This window comes from Manis javanica, chromosome 9 (assembly GCF_040802235.1).
Source record: "Manis javanica isolate MJ-LG chromosome 9, MJ_LKY, whole genome shotgun sequence".
Lineage (NCBI taxonomy): Eukaryota > Metazoa > Chordata > Mammalia > Pholidota > Manidae > Manis > Manis javanica.
In genome coordinates this window covers 54,674,018-54,690,059 of record NC_133164.1, presented here as the reverse complement: position 1 = coordinate 54,690,059, position 16,042 = coordinate 54,674,018, and the positions used below count along the sequence as shown (strand labels likewise).

Below are 16,042 nucleotides of genomic sequence, written 5' to 3'. Positions count from 1 at the left end.
CTGAATACATACAAGATCAATATTTTCAAAACCAATTGCATGTCTATATACTATCAACAATTAGGAAATAAAAAATTTTAAGATATTATTTATAAAAGCATCAAAATATCAAATACCTAGGAATACATCTAACAAGATTTGCAAGACTTCTATACTAAAAACTATAAAACATTGCTCAGAAAGATAAAGGCCTGAATAACTGGAGGAATATATAATGTTCATGGATGGGAAGACTTGATGTGATGTGATATGTCAGTCTCCCCAAACTGGCACCAATCAAAATCCCAGCAATTGGGTTTTTTTTTTCTTTTGTTTTGTTGTTTTGTTTTTGGAAGGAGCAGAACTGATAAGCTTTAAAAATTATATGAAAATGCAAAAGATCTAGAACCACTAAGATAGAGTAATGAAGATGGTGTGTTATTGGCCAAAGCCAGATCAGAGTACAACAGAATAGTCTACAAACAATCCACTGATAAGAAACAACCTGGCTGTAGCAGAGGTGGCAGTGTGATGCCGTGGGGAAAGGACCGTGTTTTCAGCCTTTTCCTTTTAATCTTTTATATCTGTATATTTAATAGTGTATCTCTTACAGAATATGTAATTTCACCTTTTTGTTATCTAGGCTGAAAATCTTGTAACTAACATTTATATTTAATGTTAATTACTAATAGAGCTGGGTTTCAGTTTACAATTGTCCTATTTTTCTTTTTTTTGTCCTATTTGTTTCTTTTCCTGCTTTCTTTTGGATTGATTGAAAAATTTTTTAATATTTCTGTTTTTCCCACTATTAGCGTTTTAGTTATAATTCCTTAACCCCTCCACTTGATGTGCATCTACATTTTTACTACTTTTTTTGGTAACTATTTTAAAGTGTTGATTAAATAAACTCTTTTTAAGTGATTGTCAAGCAATGGTATAACAACTACTCTCTCAAAGGTGGGGGAGTGCAAATACCACATATATCACTTTTCAATGAAGTCTTACTGATCTCATCATCAGTAGGATCATCCTAACTCATTAGTTCTTTGTGAATACCTTAAAGATGATTGTTTGAAAGCCAGCTGTGGTCAGTTTCTACAGGGGCAGGATACAGGGAAAGCATCTGTGAGTGGGCGCCTAAAAATGTGGCATCTCTTCATTATCCTCATGGGGATGGTGAGCCAGCGGCAGAAACTGTCTGTTTTACCTGTGATGACAATGTTGTAGTATTAGCCTGACATCTGTGATTGCCTGTTGGAAATTGGTCCACAGTTTTCTTCAAAATCTAGAGAATATATTTGATTTTTTTTTTGAATGAGACTCACTGAGGAATATGGTGACCCTAAAAGGATTAAGAATCTCTGGATTGCAGCGATATTAACTGAATATACTGGTTTAGCAAGCAAATTATTTAGAAAATGTTATGATAATAATTACCATTTATTAAGGGCTCAGTTTGTTACCTTGTTTTAAATGCAGAGCACTTTTTATTCTGTGCCTCTGTGATGCCCTTTCTTCAGATAAGGGAGTAAACAAACTCAGGGATATTAATACTGTCTAAAGAGACACACTAAGTGGCAAAATTGGGATTTGAACCCAGATTTCTGATTTCTCTACTCCTAACTATAGCCTCCATTATTAGTGAAAAAAAAAATTATGCCTAATAATGACAAATTAGGAAAAACATATGTATCTTTTTGAAAACTCAGCTCTACCAATGGAGACCTTGTATTACTCTCTATTGAAAATGTGATGTAAAGAACCCTTTTTTTCTTACACATACTTTATGCTAGAATACGCTCACATAAGTATTTGCTTTCCTTCTAAGAGGAGTAATTGTAGTGATTGAGAGGGCACTTGTTTGAGCTAGCTGTGAATTGTGCCCAGTCTGTGATCTTTAAGTTTCTCCTCCTGTAAATGAATAGTGCCTGTCTAATCTATTTCAAAGAGTTGTCATGAAGATCAAACAAGGCAGCATATTTGTTCATGCTTCAGAAACTTTAACACTCCTTAAAAATGAGTAGACAAGGGTTAGCCCACTTGATAAAAATCTGAGAAACACTTACTTTATGTACAACAGGAGTGAGAGTACTGCCAGTTAAATTCACCTGCTATTGTTTGTACAATATAATTGAATTTCAGAGCGGTTAAAATATGGGAAGAAAGGTGCATCTTGGATGATAAAGTATGTGGTATGTTATTCTTTTAAAGTTCTACCATAGAGTTCTCTGTCTTTGGAAGCCTTCAGATTGATCTTATTCTGTAATAGGCTGTGAGTGATTGATTCGACAGCTAGGTTTCTTTTGCATTCAGTAGTCTTTTTTTCACATTTTTCTTGAAATGACAGTGCCTTTTATATTAAGAATTTCATTTTTCTTACTCCAGCAAGATGAAGGGGATGGCCAGACATTCACAGATGGCAAAGATCAGAAGTCCTGGCAGACATCACAAATTGAAAAGTGACCATGCTGGACGGAGACTCACCATTGGATCAGGCAATTGCTTGAGTGATTCAAAATCTGAAGGTCTACCTGAGGCACATGCAGACCCTCTGGGTGTTTTGGTAAACACTGATTCTGGTAAGTTAAACAGGAGAACAGCATGTTTATGAGTATACAGACAGTGATGCTGATGTTAATTATTTTATTCCATTTACATATTCAGCAGGTATTTCTTGAGAGCAGTCAGGTGTTGGGTATAATTCTAGGTACTTGGAAAAAGTCAGGGGGCATATATGCTATTGAGGAAATACAGACAATAAAAATAACAGTAAATAAGTAATTTTTAAAAAGTAGAGCAGAATAAGAGGGAATCTAAAGATATGGGGAGGGTAGCAATTTTTTAAAAGCCACAAATTCCAGAAAACTCCTGGTACTACTACTCCCCTATTATTTGTTTGTTTTATTTTTTATTTTTATTAAAGTATCATTGATACACAATCTTATGAAGGTTTCACATGAGCAACATTGTGGTTACTACATTCACGTATATTATCAAGTCCCCCGCACACACCCCATTGCAGTCACTGTCCATCAACGTATTAAGATGCTATAGAGTCACTACTTATCTTCTCTGTGCTATACTGCCTTCCCTGTGCCCCCCCCTGCATTATGTGTGCCAATCATAATGCCCCTTAATCCCCTTCTCCCTCCCTCTCCACCCACTTACCTAAACCCTTCCCTTTGGTAACCACTAGTCCCTTATTGGGTTCTGTGAGTCTGCCTGCTATTTTGTTCCTTCAGTTTTGCTTTGTTGTTATACTCCACAGATGAGGGAAATCATTTGGTACTTGTCTTTCTTCACCAGGCTTATTTCACTGAGTATAATACCTTCAGGCTCCATCTGTGTTGTTGCAAATGGTGGGATTTGTTTTCTTCTTATGGCTGAATAGTGTTCCATTGTGTATATGCTCCACATCTTCTTTATCCATTCATCTACTGATGGACAAGTAGGTTGCTTCCATATCTTGGCAATTGTAAATAGTGCTGTGGTAAACATGCTGACATTGATTTGTAATAGCATTATTTGTGGAGAGTTTAGTGGCAGTTATAGAAAAAGTAGCATGATGCTTTGTTTTTACTTTTCTTAAGAGTGTCTTGTCAAAAACCTCATTTCAGTATCTTTTCTGAATGTTAGTGGTGAGCATGTGAGGCTGGGAAGATGTGGAAGAAAGATTATATTTATTGGATCATTTCCATGCTGTCTTATAGTGTTGGAAATTTTCTTAAGATTTATGAATGTATTGATGCTGTAGATTCAAATTTGCCCAATTACATGAATTTTTTCGCACTTATAAAATAGTAATTCCTGGTGAAACCAGTATTATATATGTTGCTGAACATGAACATAATCTCTTGGGTACATAATACTAATTCATTGTATTTGAGCAACACTGTTCTTCCTTAGAGCACAGAGCATATTTATATGTTTATAGTTTATCTTTACATTTCCTCTAGAACTTATGGGACAAGTTTACTCTTGATTATAAGTTGAAAAATTAAAGGACCAAAATGCTGCCATCACATACAGATATCATTCAACCTTTCAGGCTCCATTTCCCCTTCTGAAAAATAAAAGTGTGTTTGTAAATATTTCCACTGCCCTTCCTTCCAATAATATTGTAAGGCTCTATCTGATTGCATGTGTACCCTCTTTTGCAAAGAAGTGTTAGTGAATGGACTGATGTCATACTGTAGGTTTGCTGGCAGACTATGTTTAGGTTAGAACACAGTGGCTTCTGTCATAATCACATAGCAAATTATTGAATTAATGGGTGGCAGGAAACATTGAATTAGGTTGGAAAAGGATCTTTGCATTAGAGAATGTTGGGCTAAAATAAGATAAAATCTAGTAGGAATATTAATAAACACTAACACTTACTGAGTAAGGAACTAACGTTCTCTAAATGCTTCATCTGTATGTAATTTACCTTAGTCATGCTCCTAGTCAGTGGCAGAGCCAGAGTTTGAACTTAGGAGTCAGACTCTACTAGTACACTGCATGTGAAGTCTGAATTTGTCTAAAAATTGTATGAACCTAGAGTACTTGAGATGTGGGAGAGAGTGTAGAAAAGGCATCTTCTTATCCTTGCTAATAGCAAGGAGAAGGCAGGTGATGTTTTGGGCCAGTGCTGAGTTTACTTGTGGGAACTGGTTTTTTTCCTTCAAAAATGTTAGACAGAGCCTATACACTTCTTCAGATTCATTTACAATGTGTGACCTTGATGATAAAGTACTGTCTGTACCCAAATACAAACTTTCACATCGTTAAGATACATGAAACACAAATAAAAAGACTACATTATAATCATTAAGTTATTACTTTTAAAAATTACGTATTTCTTCACTTGATGCAGTTCTCTAAATGAACATCTGAAGGACTCTCTAACATTGAATACTCTTTGTTGTTTTTGTTTTGATAGATGGGTAATTTTTTATTTTTAAAGAAGTGTTTCAGTGTGGGTTAATCTGGTGAAATACTAATGAAAAAAATGATCTTGCTTCTACTTAAACCTGTATCCACATCTTTAAGAGATACTTTAGACATGAGAAACAGTAGTAAATACCTTTCATCCTAATGGTAGAAAGTGTTCAGTCAGATGCCTAGGAGCAGTTGAGTGAAAGATCTAATGTGATTTTGTTTTGGTTTAGATGTTGAAACCCTTACCTGTACTGAGAGTCAAAGATGAGAACATAAGTCTTGATTATAATCTTACAAGTAAGCTGTACATTTATGATATTATTCTTCAAGGAAATCACCATACACCAATAGTCAAATTATGGTAGCTTAATTTTGTAGGAAAGATTCCATTTAAATTCATGTTCTCCTTTTCCTGGGATTTCTTCTAGACTTTTACATTTTCCAAATCAATGTTAGACCATTGGTTCTTCAGCTTTTCACTCTGGGGATAGCTGCAGAAAATCATACTACCATTTTGTCTCATGCCCTGAATAGTCCCAGCATCTCCATTCTGCAATACACCAGTCTCACGCATGTTTGGGGGAAGCTACGGTCACGTTGGGTCAGAGCAGCCAGCGGTAAGATACAGTTACTCTGATTATTTTTCAAGTTGGTGGCAAGGCTGCATTGTGATAACGTGGCCTTGTTTGTGCTCTCATGTGGCGGTTGACACTTTTCAGGACTAAGCTCACTTTTTAAAATGATCTCCCAATTCCTGACATTTTTTGCCTTTTTTTGGCTTAAAATCTTACCCAAACATCACCCTTCACATTTCAGATAACAGTTCTCGAGTATCTTTATAAACCTCATGTCATGCTTAGAAAATCCTTGTCTGAGCCCATCTCCTTCTTGTGATAGTTGGTAGTATGTAAACGCTAATTATTGTGAAGGTGTTTTAAACTGGGAATTGAAATTATTTCAAAGGGAAAGCCTGTCATTTGGGGTCTTCCAGTTTATTGGTTTGAGTATGGCCTGTTGTCACTACATTTTCTTGGTGGGGCTCTGTTTTCCATTTCCTTGTATATTCTGCCAACTAGTCTGATCAAGGTGTTTTGTATTTTTTTTTAAAATCTTTTGGTATCTGAGTATAGTTAGGACCACATTTATTATGTTGCTGTTGTTTAAATATATACACAACGTATTTTATGGCTTTCCTGGCCTGTAGCTTTAATAAGTATTGTCTAAGCTAGAAAGAAGGAAGCTGGTCAGTAACGTGGCATTGAGCATCACTTAAGTGCCTCAACATCTACAAAAAAAAAAAAAGAATCCAGTATGTTAGTTATTTGTTAAAATATAAATATAGCTATCTTCCTAGAACCCTGAGATCTCAGTCTACCTGTGCACTGACATAAGCTAGGTAGGCTCCTGTTGTTTAAAAGGTAGAAGTGCAAGTGTGAAAATAAGCTGGCCCAGTCATCATCTGTAATAAATGCCCATTGTTAACCTGTTGGTGAGAGTTGGAAACCATAAAGCAAAGTTTCTGTTTTTTAGGGTGACTTTTTCATTATATAGCATTTTCTTCAGGAGACTTCATTTGAAAATCATCTTGGGGCTAGAGCATTGTGTCTTAACTCCCTAAAGGCAATAGGAAATAGTGGAGGGAGTGAGGGGGATGGAGGGACTGAGGTGGGAGACACAAGTAAAGAAATACTTTGTAGAAAGAAGCCAGGTAGGAAGCTTTCCCAACTAGTGTTTAGAGTTGGGCAACACATTCAAAGGGCCTCTTTTTTTTTTTTTTGAGAGGTATCTCTCATATTTATTGATCAAATGGTTGTTAACAACAATAAAATTCTGTATAGGGGAGTCAATGCTCAATGCACAATCATTAATCCATCTCAAGCCTAATTCTCGTCAGTCTCCAATCTTCTGAAGCATAACGAAGAAGTTCTTACATGGTGAACAAATTCTTACATAGTGAATAAATTCTTACATGGTGAACAGTACAAGGGCAGTCATCACAGAAACTTTCGGCTTTGATCACGCATTATGAACTATAAACAATCAGGTCAAATATGAATATTCGTTTGATTTTTATACTTGATTTATATGTGGATCCCACATTTCTCCCTTTATTATTATTATTATTATTTTTATTTTTAATAAAATGCTGAAGTGGTAGGTAGATGCAAGATAAAGGTAGAAAACATAGTTTAGTGTTGTAAGAGAGCAATTGTAGAAGATCAGGTGTGTGCCTGTAGACTATGTGTTAATCTGAGCTAGACAAGGGCATTAAAACATCCACGGATGCAGAAGATTTCTCTCAAAACAGGGGGGGTGAGGTTCTAAGCTTCACCACTGTTGATCCCCAATTTCTCACCTGATGGCCCCCCTGCGACTGTGCCTGTCTTAGGTTGTTCCTCCCTTGAGGAATCTTACCCGTCTCTGGCTAACCAGTCATCTTCTGGGGCCATACAGGGAGATGTCAAGTTGGTAAGTGAGAGAGAAGCCATATTGTTTGAAAAGGATAGCTTTTTACTTCTTTGCAGATTTATGCCCTGTGGCTTCTATGCCCAGCATTTGTCTTGAGGTATCTTTACCACTTGGAGGAATTATGATACTTGGTAAGTTCGATATGAGGCACGAATTCTATTTAAGGGTTGTAATTAGGAAGGAAGAAGAAATGCTGTAGAGGTAGCAGATGGAAGAAAACATGGGAGGATTGATTATTTCTTTGACATATCTTCTTGTAGAGTAACTTCAGCATGTATAGGTTTTAAACTACTGACTAAATTGCACACACATATTAACATAATAGGAATACAGTTACATAAACAAAGCAGATCTATAATTACCAGCCGTCTCCAGTGCAGCCAAGAAAACCAGTTAGGCACCCTAGGCATTTGTGAAAATTTGTCTGATATGATGGATATTGTCCAACTGTACTTGAACAGTCTGAGAGAAATCAGACAAATTAAAGCAACCCATTTCTGGAAACTGTTCACATCCCATATGTTCTTTTAACCGTAGATAGTCTGTAGTAAGATTTTGGAGCGCTACAACTTGCACTTCTCCTAATTCTTGGTTGAGTTCCGACAGTATAGATCCAGTCAAATTTGTTGTTTTACTGTATGCACAGACCAGCTTAGATATCTCCTTCTTCATTCCAATGGCAAGTCCAGGAACCGGTGGGATGAATGCAGCTACAACTGCAGCATCGCCTGGATCTTTGTTGAGGTTTTTTGATGATCATCTTCTGGTATGAGTCTTCCAGAGAGTGCTGATGTTGGAAGTTCTTCTTCATATCGTATCTTAGTTCATTTTCTGGGTAGCCAAATTAGGCTTTGATCTTCTGTATAAAAACAAACATACCCTCAAAGGGTCTCTTTTTATTTTTTTCCTATTTTCATTCCAATAGGGATTTTGCATACTCAGTAGTATAATTCAGAGAAGCCTTTCTCTGCCTTCAAAAATGCATAGTTTTTAGATGACTGTGTATTTTTTTTGGTTGGTGGAACATAATGTATATGTATTACAGAGGTGAGTTTATCCTAAGAAGAGTGTCATCAGTGTTTTAACAGTAAGAGAAATGATTGGATTTGGTATTTTATAATCATTCTAAAGTTTAATTTTGTCATCTTCATTGCTACTATTTTTTTTTGTTTTGCTGGTATTTTAGTTTAGAGAGACGTTTTGGCTGTTTTTACTAAAAAATGAGTGAAGTTTCTTGAGTGCCAGTACAGGGCCTTCAGTATAGTCTTTCCAGGATAATTACTAAAAATGCATGTGTTAGATTTGCCTGGTAGATCCAAGGTACTTTGGGAACAGCCTTTTGTTTTTTATATGAACAGAATGTTTTGATAGTGCCAAAAGGATGATACCCCTTTTCAAAGTGTTGTTAGGTGTGGTGGACTCCCAAAACATAACTGATGGGTAGTGAAATTAGGGAGGAGTTGGACACTTGTGTGAACTCCTAGCTCTCATCCTTGTGGAGACAGTAAGTACAGTGAGGTTTGTGACACTCCTGGTAGTGAGAACACCAAGCCCCTAGGGTGTAGTTTTACTGTTCTCCAATTAAAGGATCCCGGGCCTTTTGGAGAAATGGTTGATTGTAAGGCTGGGATGGAGAATACAAGGTAAGCCTAAAGCATCTCAGAAAGTGCCAGAAAGTAAGAAAGTGCTCAAAAAACATCAGGATGGGCCGTGTCAGAGGATGTAGAGACCAACTGGAAAGTGTACCCAATAGCCAACGTTGTGACAATTTGAGCCACAAAATAAGTAATAGTAATTTATAATCCAAAGGATAAAATATCCATGAGTTCGTACTGATAAAAAAGGGGGTGGAGGGGCAAATCTTTCTTACAGAAGAATTCCAATTAATGTAGAAGAAATGAAGAAACTAGCAAGTCACCATTAGAATACCACAATAATAATTGTTTCAGGCAAGATGCATTGATGAAGGGTAAAATCAGTGACAAACTTTAAGGTAAAACACCATAATTATACAGCCTCAAAATATCTCCCCCCAAATGTTCATGACTGGTGGTTTTAACATATGTCTAAAGTTCTTTGATATCCCTTACTCCAAGAAGTGGAGCTTAATTCCCCTTCCCTTGACTGTGAGTTGGACTTAGTGATTCATTTCAATAAATAGAATAATGAAAGAGAAAAATAATAACTTTATAGTGGAGAAACCAGGCAGACCAAATGATGATGGTGAACATCACCAGTAATAAGTCATATTGATGTCATGGAGTCCCTGAGATGATGGGATGAGATACCTAAACTCCACAGCCTCAGTGTCATCGTCAGAGAACATCAGGCAGGCCCACACTGAGGGGTATTCACAGTACCCGACTGGGAGTCTTCAGAAGTGTCAAGTCATGAAAGACAAGGAAATACACTAAGAAATCATCACAGCTTTGGAGAAGACAGAAAGGGAGTCTTGATGACTGAATGCAGTGTGATATGGTGGATTGGATCCTGGACAGGAAAAGGACATTAGTGGAAAAACTGTTGAAATTATGGTGCAGTCTGCAGTTTAGGTAGCAATATACCAGTATTAATTTGCTAGCTTGATAAATGTACCATGGTTATGTAAGGTGTTAACATTAAGAAAAGCTAAGTGAAGGAGGTTTGGAATTTCTCTGTATTATCTTTGCAACACTTGTGTAGCTCTAAAATTGTTAACAACTATAAACTTTTTTTTAGAAAAGGGGTGATGCGTAGACCAGTGAAAGCCTTGCTCTCCATTTCTTGAATTGTGAGGTAACACTTTCTTCCAGGGTTTATTTTCCTATGTTTTTCTTTTTCTAATTCTTTCTGATTATAAAAATGATGCAGAAAATGTAAGAAAAACTGACAAGCATAAAATAAAATTAACCTACTTTCTTAACTTACAGAGTACCAGCCACTGCCCACATTTTGTTGTATATCCTTCCAGTATTTTTCTTATGCATGTGTATATGATTTTTAAAATGAAACTGGAATCATTTTATTATGAAGAAAAAGAAAAAGGAATGAGCTTTGAATCCATACGGAGCAAGGTTCTCTTGTGGCTCCATCTCTTCCTAGCTCTGTCATTCTGTACCAGTCAGCCCTTTCAACTCGCCTTCCCTCATTCATGCAACAGTTTGTTCTTCAAATAGTTGTTGAGCATGTATGTACTGTTCTAGGCTCTGAGAATACATTAATGAGCAAAGCCAAATCCCTTCTCTCCTGTAGCTTATGTTCTGGTCGGGGAGATTCAGTAAATAAATATGGCTTACTGTAAGTGTCCTGAAGAAAGAGTAAAGCTAGTAAGTAAAAGGACAGAGAATGGTGGTTCGAAAAAATGGAATGTTATTTTATATAATCAGTGAAGACATCTCTGATAAGGTTACAGTAACAAATCTGAATGGATTTAGGTGGTGATACTAGAGGGGATAGCTTTCCAAGTAGAGAAAGCAAACACCCCCTAGTGAGAGCATGCTTCCTGTGTTGAGAGAAAAGATTGGAGAAGAGTAAGCTGGGAAGAAAGTGGTAGTATTTCAGGTGAGTGAGGGACCAGCTCAAGTAGGGCCTGTATGCCAGGAAAGGACTTTGGATTTACTCTTAGATTGTGCAGAGGTGATGTGATCTTGTTTATGTGTTTAAGTAGAAAATAGACATGGGAGCAGTGGGCAGGGTCATATCAGGGATATCTTTTAAGAGGCTTCTAGAATTGTCCAGGCAAGAATTGTTGATGTGAACTAGCATTGTAGTACTGGAAGTAATGAGGAGTGTGTTCCTTGATATATTTTCAAAATGGTACTGACAGTATCTGTTGATGGATTGGATATAGTATGTGAGAAAAAGAGGAGTCAAGTATGATTGCTGGTTTGGCCTAATCATTGAGAAGGAAGGGTTGGCATTTTCTGGGATGGAGACTGCTGGAGGGCATGTTTGGAGTAGAAATCAAGTCTTTCTTTTGGATGGGTTAACTTGGAGATGCCTGTCTGGCATTTAAGTAGAGATGTTGAAGGGGCAGTTAGAGCAGGGGAGTTTAAGGGAAAATTAAAGGCTGGTGGTACAATTCACTGTTATCTAGATAATATTTTAAGATTTGAGATAAAATTAGGTTGTAAGAGGAGGCAACTTAAGGGAAAAAGGCTGCTGACTGGAAAGGACACTCAAGAATTTTGGAAGTTAAATGAGGAGAGTTCAGTAGGGAGCTGGGAAAGGAGAGCCAAGTGAAAAAAAAAAGGTTTTCAAAAGTAAAACATGATTACTGTCAATTGTAGGTGGTAAGTTAAATGAGAACCAAGAAATGACATCTAGGTTTGGCAGTTAGGTGGACTTGGAAGTAAAAGTGTCACTGATATGGTGGGCCTGAAAGGCAAGAGTAGATTCCAGAGTGGGTCAGGCAGCTGTAGGAAATTTCAGGCCCAGATGATTTCCCTGGAGAGTAATATCAAATAGTTGTTTGGAGTTTTGCTGTAAAAGGGAAGAGAGAAATGGAGCTATATCTGAAAAACATTTGTTAGTAGTATTATTTACCATAGGGACATTTTGGTAGGATGGCTTCATTTTAAGGAGAGGATTTAATGTATATGTAGGATATATAACTGGCCTACTAGTTAAGCATTGGGATTTGGACTTAGATAGCCAGGATTTAAATTTGACCCAATTGTATGGTTTTGTTACCTGAAGGAAAAGTTACTCAGATTTACTGAATTTTGACTTCATCGTTTGTAATTAATAGTGAAAGTGGTATCTCATAAGGATTAAATGAATTCGTGCTTTGAAAGAGCATTACAGTCAACTGTATTGTACTTCCTGGTAACTCTTTCTGGGTCTTAGAAGAGAACACTACAGTTTTGGCTTTTCATTATTCAAGCGAAGAGATGAGCAGTCTCCATATAAATACTGTAGATAGATTCTGTTTAATCCACTATTCATTGATAAATGTAAAACTGTGTGTTTTCTTTTCCCTTTATTAAATCAGGAGAAAAGGTGGTTAACTTAAAATTGACAAGGAGCAGCTTTTGGACGGTATGGTGCTGGGCATTGTGGATGGGTGGAGGAGAGAGGATTTCACTTCATCCACCAGAAGGTGGCATTTCCGTTTTCACATAAACTTATGCTCCCACCTCCTACTTGCATGTGTTGATTTCCCCTGGACTGACTTGGTGAACATGCTGCTTTGAAACATTTCATATTGGTTGGGGGTTGAGTTGCTTCATTACGTAGACAGGTTACCTATTGTTTTCATTCTTCAGTGAGGCTTTATTTTTATTGGGTGTTTAGAATAGATTTAATACATTTTTAGAGCTGCCAAAAATAAATATAATAGGTAGTGTCCTGGGGCTACAAATAGATTCGCTGGGCTCTGATCAAACACTACCTTTGGCAGGCTCTTCAGTACTTGCTAAATTCTCATGCTTGGCTTGTTTACTTAAGTTCTTAGAAGTTCTCAATAATAAAAACTTTGGGCAGATTCATTCCAGCACAACTCTCTGACTGATTGACCCTTTATCTACAGAATGTTTTAACTGTTATTTATGCCCCCCAAACCACTCTTAAAAACAACAAAAAAGGTAGATATTTTTGTATTTTATTTATTCCTAAGTCTAATTTTTCAGAGTTACTGATACTAATCCAGTGAAGTTAAATACATTTCTGGCCTTCCTGCTGCCTTAATAATTACTATTAAAGACTGTACAATTAAATTAATTTAGATAAGGCCCAGTTCCACAACTTGTCAAGTAAGGTAAGTAACTGGACTGTGTATAGCTTCCATTTGCCCTTCTGTCTTCTCTTTGGGTTAAGTAGCTTCTCTGACCATGGAGATTGAAACGAAAAGGAGATTTTTTAGGACTCCTGGATTTTGTTCTTTGGGGAAGATTAAGGAAATGATTGGAAATTACTTTCTTTCACTAATACTTAAGGGAGTGGGGGCTGTCAGCTTTCTTTTTTATAGTGGTAGCTATTTTTGGTATGCTGTTTTACTCTTAGTTCTTCCCTTTCTATTTCAGAGTCTGAGAAAGAGGAGAAACCACAAAGCACTGTCATACCCAAGGAAGTGACACCAGCCCTGTGCTCACTCATGAGCAGCTATGGCAGTCTCTCCGGGTCAGAGAGTGAGCCAGAAGGTAAGTCAGGGCCACATCCTTTCATGTGTATGTACCTGAGGACAGGGTGTGTCATGCACATTCTTTATTTGATCCTCAAATTCCCTTTTCATTTGATTCAGAAGTAAAGGTAACATAGGATAAAGGAAAGTTGGAGAGATGGGGAAATGTGTTGCTACTTTGGGAGATAAAGGCAAAAATGATGTAATGAAAGAACAGGAAAGAGAAGAGATAATATCTACTAATGGTATCTAAGAAAATCCTAAAAGATATAGCTAATTTTTTCTCTCTACTCTCAAGAACCCTTGTCATAACATGTTTAGCACCTTTGGTAGGTGGAGAGAGGCCTTTATGACAAAGAAGATGATAGGATTCCTTACATGTGTATAGGGCATTCATCTTTATAGAGCACATTTACATAAATTATCTCATTTGGAGAACACAGTAACGTGATGTGTGTGGTTATATTAGCCTGTGTGGTTTTTTTAATTCATTTTATTATCATTAATCTACAATTACATGAAGACATTATGGTTACTAGACTCCCCCCTTCACCAAGTCCCCCCCTGACAAACCCTGTTACAGTCACTGTCCATCAGCGTAGTAAGATGCTGCAGACTTACTACTTGTCTTCTCTGTGTTGCACATCTCTCCCTATACACCCCCCCTGACAATGTACATGCTAATTGTAAGGTCCCCTTTCTTTTTCCCTGCCTTATTCCTCCCTTCCCACCCCTACTGCCCAGTCCCTTTCCATTTGGTAACCATTAGTCCATTCTTGGGTTCTGTGATTCTCCTGCTATTTTGTTCCTTCAGTTTTTCTTTGTTTTATACTCCACATATAAGTGAAATCATTTGGTACTTGCCTTTCTCCACCTGGCTTATTTCACTGAGCATAATACCCTCTAGCTCCATCCATGTTGTTGCAAATGGTAGGATTTGTTTTCTTCTTATGGCTGAATAATATTCCATCGTGTATATGTACCACATCTTCTTTATCCTCTTCATCTATTGATGGACATTTAGGTTGCTTCCATTTCTTGGCTATTGTAAATAGTGCTGCAGTAAACATAGGGGTGCATCTGTCTTTTTCAAACTGGAGTGCTGCATTCTTAGGGTAAATTCCTAGAAGTGGAATTCCTGGGTCAAATTGTATTTTTATTTTGAGCTTGTTGAGGAACTTCCATACTGCTTTCCGCAATGGTTGAACTAATTTTCATTCCCGCCAGCAGTGTAGGAGGGTTCCCCTTTCTCCGCAACCTCACTAACATTTGTTGCTGTTTGTCTTTTGGATGGTGGCGATTCTTACTGGTGTGAGGTGATATCTCATTGTGGTTTTAATTTGCATTTCTCTGATGACAAGTGATGTGGACCATCTTTTCATGTGTCTGGTGGCCATCTGAATTTCTTCTTTGGAGAACTGTCTGTTCAGCTCCTCAGCCCGTTTTTTAATTGGATTATTTGCTTTTTCTTTGTTGAGGTACGTGAGCTCTTTATATATTTTGTATGTCAACCCTTTATCAGATCTGTCATTTATGAATGTATTCTTCCATACTGTAGGATGCCTTTTTGTTCTATTGATGGTGTCCTTTGCTGTACAGAAGCTTTTCAGGTTGATATAGTCCCACTTGTTCATTTTTGCTTTTGTTTCCCTTGTCCGGGGAGATATGTTCATGAAGAAGTCACTCATGTTTATGTCCATGAGATTTTTGCCTATGTTTTTTTCTAAGAGTTTTATGGTTTCATGACTTACATTCAGGTCTTTGATGCATTTTGAATTTACTTTTGTATATGGAGTTAGGCAGTGATCCAGTTTCATTCTCTTACATGTAGCTGTCCAGTTTCGCCAGCACCATCTGTTGAAGAGACTGTCATTTCCCCATTGTATGTCCATGGCTCCATTCTCATATGTTAATTGACCATATATGTTTGGGTTAATATCTGGGGTCTCTATTCTGTTCCATTGGTCTGTGGCTCTCTTCTTGTGCCAGTACCAAATTGTCTTGATTACTGTGGCTTTGTAGTAGAGCTTGAGGTTGGAGACTGAGATATCCCCACTTTATTCTTCGTTCTCAGGATTGCTTTGGCTATTCAGGGTCTTTGGTGTTTCCATATGAATTTTTGAACTATTTGTTCTAGTTTGTTGAAGAATATTGTTGGTAATTTGATAGGGATTGCATCAAATCTCTATATTGCTTTGGGCAGGATGGCCATTTTGATGATATTAATTCTTCCTAGCCAAGAGCACGGGATGAGTTTCCTTTTGTTAGTGTCCTCTTTAATTTCTCTTAAGAGTGTCTTACAGTTTTCAGGGTATAGGTCTTTCACTTCCTTGGTAAGGTTTATTCCTAAGTATTTTGTTCTTTTTGATGCAATTGTGAATAGAATTGTTTTTCTGATTTCTCTTTCTATTAGTTCATTGTTAGTGTATAGGAAAGTCTCAGATTTCTGTGTGTTAATTTTGTATCCTGCAACTTTGCTGTATTCCGATATGAGTTCTAGTAGTTTTGGAGTGGAGTCTTTAGGGTTTTTTATGTACAATATCATGTCATCTGTAAGTAGTGACAGTTTAACTT

The 16,042-nt window shown here is 37.1% G+C and overlaps 1 protein-coding gene across 1 annotated transcript in view; it reads left to right on the top strand.

The window, feature by feature from the left end:
• The window catches only part of NUFIP1 (nuclear FMR1 interacting protein 1), a 44,121-nt gene that overhangs the window by 17,450 nt on the left and 10,629 nt on the right, over positions 1-16,042 (top strand). Inside the window, exons 7-8 of the mRNA XM_017661949.3 lie at positions 2,365-2,558; positions 13,371-13,487. Of these exons, the coding sequence (XP_017517438.2) occupies positions 2,365-2,558; positions 13,371-13,487 (311 nt within the window). The remainder of the gene's footprint in view (positions 1-2,364; positions 2,559-13,370; positions 13,488-16,042) is intronic.